At 35.8% G+C, this 12,281-nt stretch overlaps 1 protein-coding gene across 3 annotated transcripts in view; it reads left to right on the top strand.

The window, feature by feature from the left end:
• EPHA7 (EPH receptor A7) overlaps positions 1–10,447 on the top strand; it is a 164,158-nt gene extending 153,711 nt beyond the window's left edge. For all 3 annotated transcript variants that reach the window (XM_050709688.1, XM_035559509.2, XM_035559507.2), the window contains one exon: positions 9,599–10,447. In XM_050709688.1, the coding sequence (XP_050565645.1) occupies positions 9,599–9,812 (214 nt within the window). In that variant the 3' untranslated portion in view covers positions 9,813–10,447. The remainder of the gene's footprint in view (positions 1–9,598) is intronic.
• Positions 10,448–12,281: the final 1,834 nt, after the last annotated feature.

Raw genomic sequence — 12,281 nt, 5'->3', positions numbered from 1 at the left:
CTGAGAACCCACAGACCCTAAATGCAACAGAGTTGAGGCCAGGCTTCACCTTGAGGACCTGCTCAATATTCTGAAGCACAGAGGCCTCAAAGCATGTGTGGTGACCTAGGCTCACACATGTAAAAGTGAGAGCCCTAATGTTATTTCTTCCTTATTTTTCCTTGTTTGATTTAAGCCATCTTCTTTGAATAGTAAATATATTTTATCATTCATCTATATACCTTGACTGCCTTAATGTTGCCACAGTTTCTTACACATTTGAAAGTGGTAGAGTAGAAAAGAAAGCACAATCAATACCAATATCGCTATTGTATCTATCTATTCAGAACATTACTGCAGTTTAGAGCACATGCATGATTTATATTTGGTAGAGCAGTAACATATTGATGTTGGTTTCAGTTCCCCAGATTCCAGGAAAACATAGCCCAATGTAACAAAAAAAGTGCCAGAGAAAGTTGGTGTTCATGAGAGGAACTGAAGAAAGACTTGGGAGAGGGAATTAAAAGCTAAATGATGAAACAAAGAAATGAGCTCAGTTCTGGAAAGAAATGAGCTTAATTCCATTGAACTTGGGAATTGTGCACCACTAAAGAAGACAATATCAGGCTGTCAGTGAGGTTAATCTTTCTTGACTTTATCCATCTAGAGCAAGTATCTAAAGCATCTAAAAGAGAGATGCCTAAGACAAGCAGAATGAATCTCCCTCTGGGAATACTCATCTCCATTACCTGTAGAGGGAACACAGATGATTAGCTTAGATTAGGCATCTGATGTCTAGATATTTAAAACCAGATGATTCCTATTCTATATGTCCTTGGCTGCTACAGTTCCCCCCAAACTGAGTGTCATAGAAAGGCAGCTCTTCCACTACTGGTACATCCCAGAATGTATTTAAATTGAGCTTTATCACAGAGAGAGGTTTTGTTGTTTTTATGTTTTTTTTTCTTTTGTGTGTGTGTGTGTCTGGCTTTTTTTTTTTTTCTTCAGAGTTTTGTAACAGATCATCTAAATGCTTTTTGTATATGGGTATTAATTCTTGATACATTTTGTGATTGTTCTGAGGAAGACCTGCCTAGTAAATTACAGTTATTGAATATTTTAAATAATCAGAAATATTTGCTGACATACTGCTTCAGTCCAGAGGTTATGTGATCAGATATGATAGTTGCTGTTTGCAAAACCATGTTTATCTAAAGCCTTGTCATGTAAAAATCTCCAGGAGGCAAAGATGCTTAAATGTGTCTAAAATTGAATGTTGCCCTTAATATCTCAATAATTGAGCTCTGTCTGTATTATTCTCCATTTAAAATTAGCTTTTAATATTTGTTTAAGCTGGAGTCATCTGGCATCCACTGAGGGAGTTTGAAAAAATATTTTAAATTAAATTTGCTTTTTCTCCACTGATAGTAATACACGGTAAATAGTTTCCACTGTTCTGAATGTTGCAAAAACTATTGCTTTAATGTGGGGGATGAAGGGGTCTATTTTTGTTTTGTTGTTGGTATTTTTTTACATTTATTGGTTAGTAGTTGAAATAAAAAAATAATAATAATTTGTCTTTAACTTTCTAAATAATTCATATGTAGCAATTGTGAGAATGATTTAAATTCTGTTACTTTTGGTTTACTACCAAGATGGTGATTGTGTCACTACAGCCATAATGCCAAGTGATGCTGAGACACCCTGAGGCAGTTACAGGTTCAGCTGGCACTCTGTTGCCGTGCAATGACATGAAGCAGTCCACTGGTTGTGTGGGAAGAGTGAAGGCCAACTCAGTCAAAAAAGGGTCATTCCACCTTCATATATATATACGTAATATTGGAGCTAACATTTACATCCATAATTCATTATATCTCTGCATACAGTTATATAATGACTTGTTCAACATTTGTTTGGTGGTGGGGTTTTGTTTTGGTTTGTTTTTTGATTTTGGACAACTATCATTTGTGCTGTTTCTGGAAGTCCCCATATAGAATGATAAGGCCAGGTTAAGAAAAGTACAATAAAAATTCTTGCCTAACAGTAATTATGACAGCAGGTGCTGCAGGACTATTCAGACAGTTGGAGCAGTGATTTTTAGATAGCTGAGCTACTAGCAAAATGGGATTTATGCAGGACCTGTTAGGATTGTACATATATGATATGAATATGAATTTACTAATATGTAGAAATGGGGATTTTTTTCCCCACCAACTTTGAATGGAATTCGAGATGATTGATTTGAGATTCAAAAAAATACTCAAAAGTTCAACCTATCCAACAATTGTTTTTAAAAAGTGATCTTTATTATTTTCGTAGTGCAGCCGTCTGTTTACATGTGAATAGGTGGTCCTGTAATTAATTAAATTTCCTGCAAAAAGGATGGGGGTGAAGGAGGGTGGAGGGGGAAGAATACAAAGATTTTATTTATTTATTTTAAAAACTTTTCTGGATTAGGTTTTGCAAGATTTTTAAGTTAAGATAATCAACACACACACTTAGAGTAAAGCCTATTGAGACAACCTAAGGGACAAAATTAGTGTGTCTACGATATCCATAGAATTCTGAGCACACATTTAGGATGGGGAAGGGTCAGGCAGTTTGGAAGTGAAAGGAATCATTTGGTGTTTATATGCTGTAGACACCATGTAGGTTACATCCAGCAAGATTATGAAAAATGAAAGGAATCATTTTGAGTTTATATGCTGTAGGTTATGTCCAGTGAGATTATGAAAGGTGAAAGGCTTAAGAGGGAAATACTATGCTCACTTTTGTTCTTGGTGAAAAATCAGAAGACAGGAGTGAATGGAAAGAGAAAGCTGTGAAGCCATTCAGCATGTCTAAACTGTAGGATTCTGCAAGACATGATGGGAATGGAGTTAAGGAGCGTTGAGATTTTTGTTTAACTAAAGAGATGCTGTTAATAAAGTATACCTAATAATCTAGGATGGAGTGGTTTCAGTATTCTGATTTTTCCTCAGGCCAGATTGGAATTTGTCAAAGAGACTAAATTGAGACAGATGGGAAAGCAACTGGTAATATGCAGCTCATTCAAGCAGACTTGAAAGAGACATGAAAGGAGAATTTTACATTAAAAGCCTGCAAATAAAACATAAAATGATGGTATTTACTCTCAGTATGTTTTAGAATAGTTTTCTTTAAATTTAGGGTAAAGATAGCAGATTTTAGCACTGATACTATACAAATTAGGTGAAATTATTGTCTGATTAGTGCCCAAAAAAAGAACCACAAGTCAAAAAATAGTTGATGTCTTGATAGCCTATGAAAAAAGATGAGATACAACCAAGCGAAATTTGTATAGCCAGCCAAATGAATCTTGGACAAAACAAGACATAATTCCTAGTGCCAGAATAGCTAAATCAGGAATAGGAAAACTATTCATCCATGGATCAAGGCTTCTGTATTTAATTGAACCAAATAACGAATTGTAGAACTGTGCTGCTAATAATAATTAATACCAATAATGAAAAACTACAACTTAGGGTTCATCTGATGAATTGTAATATGGCTAGCACTGAAAAACACACAATGCTTAAATCCAAAGATTTATGTATGCTGGTGATATTAGAGTTTCTGGACTCTGAGCTATTTAAAACCAGTTATAAACCAGAGAACATAAAGCCCCAAGTCCTTAACTAAAGCTTTCATATTTTCTGCCAAAGAAAAAAAAAAAAAAAAAAAAGAATGCTGAGGAGTCAGTAAGGTTGATCAAGTGCAATATCAATTGTTTTCTAATTATTTCCTTAGAATTATCATGAAATACATGATTTTATCTCATGTATTAGGAAACAAACGTCTTGCTCCAAAGATGCAGTCTTACTGAGAGGAAAAATCATCCATTTGTTTCAATAGGACATCAAAAATTTGTTTGAAAAGAGGCCAGACTGAAGAATTATGGACAGACTTTATACACCTTGATCTCTCACATTTCATGTCTGTAGAGACATTGTTCAGGCAATTTCTTGACTGTCATTCAACCTGTCTTATTATGCCAGCTTCCACTGGCTTCCTGAAGGGTTACATGTCTATTTTTAAGATGTCTGCTGGAAAATGTTTCAACTTTCCTTCCTCAGGGACCAACTAGCTTATACCAAGAATGTATGTGTAGTTTGAGAATAGAAGGTTCAGCGATCTCAGATTAGTTCTCTCTAGAGTGTTCTTTTCAGTCATAGTTATAAAAAAATAAATTGTGTTCTCCCATTGAGGTTGCACATGGTAAATATCATGAGAAATCTGATTTTCATGAAATAAACTTAGAAAATGCATCCAGATACCTCCTGAAGACCAGAAATGAGGGTCTTTAGATGTTGGCTAGGGTTGTGTTCAGAAAGAGATGGGTCTATCTTCATAATACTACTGGGTAATCTGTGTGTGTGGCTTTCCCCCATAAAACACTCAAGCTACCAAATTATGGAGTATTCTGGGTAGAAGATGTCCTCTGTCGCTGTCATTGAAACTAGACCACAAATGCAGAATGTACGTGTCCTTAAGAAAATAAAAATAAATAATAAACTAATTCTGTAACAGAATTAGACCAAGATTTCTCTTTCATTTATTTAGTTCGACCTTGGCAACAGCAATGCTTCCATATCAGGTCAGTGAAAGAGTAAGATGGTCAAGACATTAGAAGATTGGTTGGGGTGATGGGGCTCCTTGTGTGCAAAAAGAGGGGCTGAAAAGAGGTGGTGGACCTTTGGGTGACTTTGGGCAGTCTTTGTATTTCTCTTCCAGGATCTTTGCCGTGTAGACCCCTTGTCCTCAGCCTACCTCATCCCAGGACCTTCTACTGTCTCTTTTAATTGAGTACCCCTTAAGTCCTCCCTTATATTACCCTACACAAAATAAAAGTGTCTTCTTTTTGGAGGAATTTGGAGGTTTGGAGGAATAAATAAATAAATTAATTAATTAATTAATTTAAAAAGCTTTCAGGTATTTCTTTGTAGTTCTCTTTTTAAGAGAAATAATTGAAATAATTGTTTCAATGCCTAAGTTCCCTAAACTTGTGCAAAAGACAAATCCTTTTTGATGTTTGGCAAAACTATCCCAGATAGGCTGTGTGCTGTCTGTTTCAAACCTCAGTCTTTATATGTTTCCTATCTCATCAAATTCCTTGCTTAGCATAGGGGTATGCATTCCAGTCCTCAGGATGGTATCTTGTTGTATCACAGCACTGAAGCCCCTTTCCAAGTCTCCATGCTTGTTGCCTTGTGCAGAGATGTCTCTGGATTTTGAGGATTATTTTCCCAGCCATGAAGAGGGAAACTAATTTTGAAGTATGCTCTACTTCCAACTTTCCCTATCTGGCATGAGTCATTAACACCTAGCAGCACCTACGCTTCACTGGGGGATAAGTGGAAGTGGGCAGTGAGGAATGAACATTTAGTACCCCAGTGATGATAAATGCTGTTAGGTAACTTACCAGGATTGAGTGTACAGGTTCTCCGTACCCTTTCCTGTCATGCTTTTCCTCTTTAAAGCAACCACAAGCTGTGGGCATGTTTGGTACTGCTGCTAGGCTCCCTACATCTCTTTCTGTGACCAAAAATCTATGGGTTGTGGAGATCAATGCCACATTCTAAATGCAGAAGTCAATAATGTTGGTCAAAACAAAACTAAAAAAGTGGCAGGGGGGTTGGAAGGTATACAGAAGAGGTGAATCAGCCAGGCTTATGAGTGAACTGCCCAGGAACACCAATGATATAAGCTAATGGAGTAAAATAATATCCAAATCTTCACATTGATAGAACAGTCTAAGTGTGGAGGGAGTTGAATGGGACAAATCAGACCACCTAGCGAGGGGACTGTTTCAGGGTAGGGGGGAGGAGAGATGAGGACCTCTTTATGAATTAATGAAATTCATATAGAAAGTCACATGAAAATTAATACTTTACCTGTGTTACCAGCTTTTGAATTATTTGCTGAAGAAAAAATATAGTTTACACTAGAATTACATTTCTAACTTGGAAGTATTTCCTAGAAATATTACCCATTTTCAGTACGGGAAATTTGCTTAATAATTACGGGAAAAAGAAAAAAAAAAAAGCTTATGAAGGCAGCCTTCAAAGCAGCTAATACCATTTTTATACTTATATTCTGAAACAGGTTTGTGTAAATTTTTTTTTTTTTTAACATCTGGTGTTGTCAATTTATTTAAATTAAAAATCCTAGATAAGTGGATATTTCATATTTCATAATGCTTTTACAAGTTGTTGCATGATATTACAAGTTGAATTTTTGAGGTCTAAATTGATGGTGCTTCACTTTAGATATCAGAACAGAAAGCGTGTATCTTAGCAAACATCTGCATGTTTGTCATTGAGCTGTTATGGCATACATTTGCAAAACAGAATGTTGTGTTTGGTAGAAATTAGACCACAAGTTTATTGTATTGTTGTTGTTTTCCTATTTAACGCCATTAGGTGATTGAAGTCCTTGTTAGCTAAGGTCAGTGAATACTAGTGAGCAGATGAATATGATGTAAATTGGTAAAAGCCATTTCTGAAAAGTATGGAGATATCTCAGAGAGGTGATGTCTGGTGTTTATTGAATTCACTTTCTATCCTTGTTTACCACAACAGTCAGAGCAACAAGACAGACTGAATCCCTTCATGCTTATTAACAGCTGAATTGTAACTACACACAGTTCAGGATACATAGCTGATGTAAATGTAACTCTTATCTGGCATCCTTTTACCCCTGTTTCCAGGAAGACTCACTAATTTTTGTGATTTGAGAAATGGCCTACTCCTTTTCTGAGGACACAGAGAAATTTTACATAGTTGTTGTGTGAGAAAGGCAAAGTAAGTCTAAGACTGATCTTATAGCTTTGGGCTTTGGGAAGGTAAGAGAAAGGCAACATGTGGAAAGGGTGAGTGTCTGTAGATATACACATATAGCCAAGCACTTTGAGCTGCATCTGCTGCCTGGAAAAAGGTTGATTAGGCTTAGCAAGATGTTCCACAGGCAGGATTTATCTCCACAATTCTTTCCTGCACTTTACAGCTTCTTCCCTTCCTTAACCACATTTTCCTTCCATAAATACCCTCCCTCTTATTCTGAAATTGGTGTTTAGGCCACTTTGGGAACAAGGAGCCTTATGTTTTAAGTAAATTGGACTTTTTTTTATGCAAGAGGTTGAGTGGCCTGCCATGCCCCAGAAGAGCTAATATCTTGGTCTGTAGGTACCATGAATCTGGGCTTTCCCACATCATTCTGCCATTTCTCAATTATTAGATAAAATATTTATTATCTCTTTGATCTTTTATAATGTGTTTTCTGTTGAAAGGATGAATTTAGACATCTACTTTCAGAGAAGGTTTAGGGTTATGAATCCCTGAAAAATGTTCATCAGGACACAAGCAGATTTACTTCTGGGATGCATGCTGGCGTACCCAGGACCCTCTTAAGTGTGCTGAGGACTAGTTCACACTGACTTTCCTTTATGTGGAATTAGGGTGTGGGTGGTAACTTATGCATGTGCTCTTTTTGTTCCATTATTGAATACATGTATGGCCTTGGTATGCAGAACTGGATAAATGAGTATTTATCCAGAACCTGGATAAATGAGTATTACTTTTGACCACACAGCTGACCCAACCAGGAACTGAAGCCTAGTCCTCATTTCAGCATATTTTGTCAGACAGCTTAGCCACTCTCTTTGGCCTTCAGTTTCTTGAATTTACATTTTAGGTTTCTATTTCTTCCCAGAGATGCAGGCCTGGAACGACATTGAGCATTAGAGCAGCCTGACATGAAGCATTATGATAATGAATAGCTAGGTCATACAGATGCAAAGAAATAATCAAATTGATTTATCATGTGTCACACAGGGACCCTCTTGTCCCATTTGTTGATGTTTCATACTTGTTACCTTGCACCTGGTCTCTGCTCTATAAAAGGCAGTAATTGGCAGCGACAACAAGGTGCATGCAGCCCAAAGTAAAGCCATGCCAGAGTCCAGGGTATACATACACTATCCCATGAATCTCTTGATCCAAAGGCCTTCATCCTGGTGCTGACCAAAAAAGGTCAGTAGAGGCATTGCCAATAAAATATAACCTGAGGTTTTAAATACCTATATATCTAAGAGCTATCTGTGACTACCAGTTGCCTTTAGCTTTGCATAAATTCACATCAATCATTTTTACTAATTCAAAGACATACTTGCCGTCTAAATATTAAAAAAAAAAAAAAAAGTCAGAAAAAAAGTCTTCTTTTTGGAAGGAATTTCTTCTGAGAGTTCTCTCTTGCTGCATTCTTTTCTCATGCATTCCTTGCATTACTAAGGTTTCAAAGGGCAGGTGCAAATAAAAACTAATAGAAGTGAGGTGTAGCTTAGTTAATTCCTTCCCTTCATGCAAAATTACACTACACTAGAGATGAAGAAATGTTATGTCACTCCATCAAATTGCTTCCTCTAGCTTTTTTTTTTTGTCTTTTTTTTTGCTAAAACTCAAATATTATGGCTATTAATATTGTCAGATCCTCTTCTCAGCTTGTCATAAAACATCTGCTGCCATTTTGTCCAGTCTGGTGACGGAGATGTATGGCATGCTATAATGTATTACTAATGCTCTTTTCCTGAATAAGTATCTCCCCTTTGATTCATGCTGTTAAATAATCTAATCTGTGTGCCGGAATAACATACACTGTTTTGGAATCAACTGTAAGAATATTGGTTGGTATGGCAGGGGGCATTCCTCTGCTGGTTTATTTTTCTTTATTATTAGTGCTATATTGACTTGTCTCAAAGTCTGTAATAGATTGCTTTTCTCTCAGGAATTTTCAGATAATTTAGCTAAGAGGTTGCTAACCGTATTTATAATATATACATATATTTTTAAAATCCTGGCCTAAATCTAATGGTCCTAAAGCTATATTGCTTTAGAGATTCCATATGGCCAACCTGCCACTAAAAGTACAATAAAATCTTCATCTTTTTATTTACTTTTTAATATATTTTTTAAAGCTTTTGCATTATTTTTTTGGCAACATAAGTAAAATAAACATTGTCTTGGGATGCCTAATATCATGTAATGACTAAGACAAGTCAGTTAAAGTATTTTATAAGATTCTTCAACAATACTGATAATATCAGGCTAAAGAAGATTCTTCCTTATTAGTTTATACACCTACCATATGTATCTTTTTTTAAAAATTAAGTGTAGTTTAAACTGAATTAACACACCCGTTCCACCCTTTTCCTGCTTCTCTGTATTAGAGTTATCAACATCTTCTCCCTGTCCCTAATTTAATACCCAAACACCCATCCAAAAAAAAACCAAAAAAAAAAAAAACAAAAAACCCTGCACCTCATTCATTTATCTCCTTTATTTTAAATACTAAAATTATCAATTATAACCTTCTGGCTCATTAAGAAAAATGTGAAACATAACTACATTTCCTTCATGGTAGAGTTGTTTGCTTGGGAATTTTTGGGTTTATTTATATTTACCTAGTGAGTCAACGATTATTTTTGTCAAGTGCTGGTATATACATCAAGATGACAATGATAGTATAATTTGCCTCTATTACTTCCTGATATCAGGATTCTGCTGCACTGCCAATTTTATATCTGTTGTTATTGTTTGTTTGACAGAATCAAAAACATACCAGGTGCTTTGCAAAACAGAGAACAAGAAAAATCCCTTTCCAGAAGAGATGACAGCCTGAATAGAAATGACATAATGGCAGGAGACAAAGGAAGCAGAAAGGGGAAGCAAAACAAGAGTTATAACAAAAACAAGAGTTATAACCATAAAATCATGAGATTGGTTTGGAGGCACAGTGAACGCTATGAGGCATTTTTTTAAAGCACATAAGGACTATAGTTGGGATTAGAGGATGGAAATGTAGAAAAGAAGCATGGAAAGGAATGGAGAAGAAGGGAGGAACAGACTGGCAACAGGAGGAAGAGTAAACAGAGGTGTATGGGAGAGGCCAGAACACACACCTGACAAACTGATGATTATGACTAATGCCAAGAATGAAAGACTACATCTGAAGAGCATGATGATTTCAGGATGGCGAAGCAGGACATGGCGATGCTGCTAGGGAGAGAAGAGCCGGCAAAGCTGCCCTGGAAGCCTACCCTGGAAGCTCCTCACACTAATATAACCCTGCTTCCCCATCTTTTTAGCTCCCCTCTTATACACAAAATTCCCATACAGAAGAGCAAAGGAGAAGGAGAAGCAGCTAAATCGAACATTTCCAAAAGTACTGCTGGGGAAGAAGTTTAAGTCAGGATGATATAGATTTACTTCTACTGATGATGCAAGTGGCAGAGTTAGTCTTTTTCATTCAGACAAATCAATGGGAGTTTTTGCCAGTACTTACAAATAGGTCTTTCTAAGAAGCAGATTTTAATAATTTAACCAATCCAGGACATTTTGAAATGTCCTTCATTCTAGATCAGAAAGAAGCAGAAATCATAACATTTACAGTGAAATAGGAACATAGAAGAAAAATATCAGAGACATTTTTCTTAGAGCTGAAAATAATTGTTTCAGTATTAAAAAAAAAAAAAAAAGAGATAAGGAAGGGAAATGCTCATTGAAAATAAAAAAATAAATTATAACTTTCAATGAAAAAATATAACATTGGGAATAATTTTAATTATGCTGAATTGGCTCTTTTTTCTCCAAAAAAGATCAACACTTTTTCAAAGTGAACTGGAAAATTGGCATTTTCAGAATGTCTGATGTTTTAAACTACCCTGATTTCCAAGTTAACTCTCCTTCAGGAATAAGAAAGCTGCAAAATGGCCAGTCTAATCTCTTCCTCACCTCCTTCTCCTCTGCTGTTGTGATATCAGGCATCTCTACTGATCAGGCTGCAAAGAGCAAAACCAGTTTCTATGTCTCCCTGAGAAAAGGCATATTGCCAACTTCTTGAAGAATTATTAATTAGATATCTGCTTACGGGAAATAACTTTTTTTTTTTTTTTTTGCTACAGAGTATGTCTCCATCACAGCTCTTCCATTTTGCCTGGGAAGGTTTGTCAGAAAGCATACTGGAAAGCCTCAGATGTTTCTGTAACTAATGAAACTGTTTTTAGTCATAGTTATAGTGTAGTAGATATACTGGCATGATAGCTGAGAGACTACTCCTCGTAATGGAGTACTCTACTACTCTGGCATATATAGACACTTTGCTTTGTACTTCTGACTTCAAAATTTTGATGTTTAGGGTACTATAGATACTTGCCACTTGTGTTTTTTCTTATAAGTTCTAGAAGACAGTAATGGATATTTTGGTTCTTGCGACACCTTATCAACATGATACATGGATTTAGTCTCTTTTAGTAATGGAATGATATAAACATTATCTATTGGAGACAATAGCCTCATTTAAGTCCATCTTGGCAACTCTAGATAGAATTCAAATAATTCATCTAGGTGAGCAGGAGACAATTGCTGAAAATCATACCTGAAAAATTAGTAGTAATCCTTAACTGGTTGGGTTTGCCCATCATTTGCTTGAAGATTTTGGTAACTGGTGACTTACTGGATTCTCAGATAGCAGCAATTGCCAAGCACTTTTTTTTTTTTTTTTTTTATTGCCTGCAATTTGAACTTTGCTTAAGTTAATTAAACTATTGTCACCTCAGGGTATCATTTTAGCAATGAGTTTGACAGGACCTATTCTGTTAATGTAGGGATTTCAGCTATTAAAGAACACAACAGGTATAGAGAGTTAACAATGCATAGCAGTGCTTGAAGAATCAGGCCCGCATCAGTTATGTCTCTCCTCCATTACTGAAGTAATATTGGATTTAAATCATATAGCCGTTGGGTAAGCTTACAAAATCTACCCCACATGAGTTCCTCTCTCCTTCAATCAAAAGTAGCTCAAAGGTTTATAACATTCCATGTACCATTAAAAACAAACAAACAAACAAAACCAGAAACAAACAAAAAAGTGTTATGTCATAGTATCTCTCTTTAATAAAGTAGTAACATATTTTTTACATATCATTTTTACATATTTTCATACCCGTTACACACAACTTTTTGCAATAATATATTCAGCATAAAGCAATATCAAAACGTAGTAATTATTTCTATTAATAATATTCATCCAAGCTCTGGATTTTGCTTAGTTTTCCCCCTGATTCTGGCATGGTAGCAGATATGGAAGTTATGTGTACCTGTGCACTGGCACTGAGAGAAGATTCCACTGTGTGACATCTTCCCTGCTTCTGCTACAAAAAAATAAAAAATAAAATAAAAAAAAATACCACCCTATCATTCCCTATCATTTCAATTGGGAAAGGTGATGTA

Source organism: Cygnus atratus, chromosome 3 (genome assembly GCF_013377495.2).
Source record: "Cygnus atratus isolate AKBS03 ecotype Queensland, Australia chromosome 3, CAtr_DNAZoo_HiC_assembly, whole genome shotgun sequence".
NCBI classification, from domain to species: Eukaryota; Metazoa; Chordata; class Aves; order Anseriformes; family Anatidae; genus Cygnus; species Cygnus atratus.
Note: the sequence above shows the minus strand (reverse complement) of the source record. Positions and strands in the feature narration are given on the sequence as shown.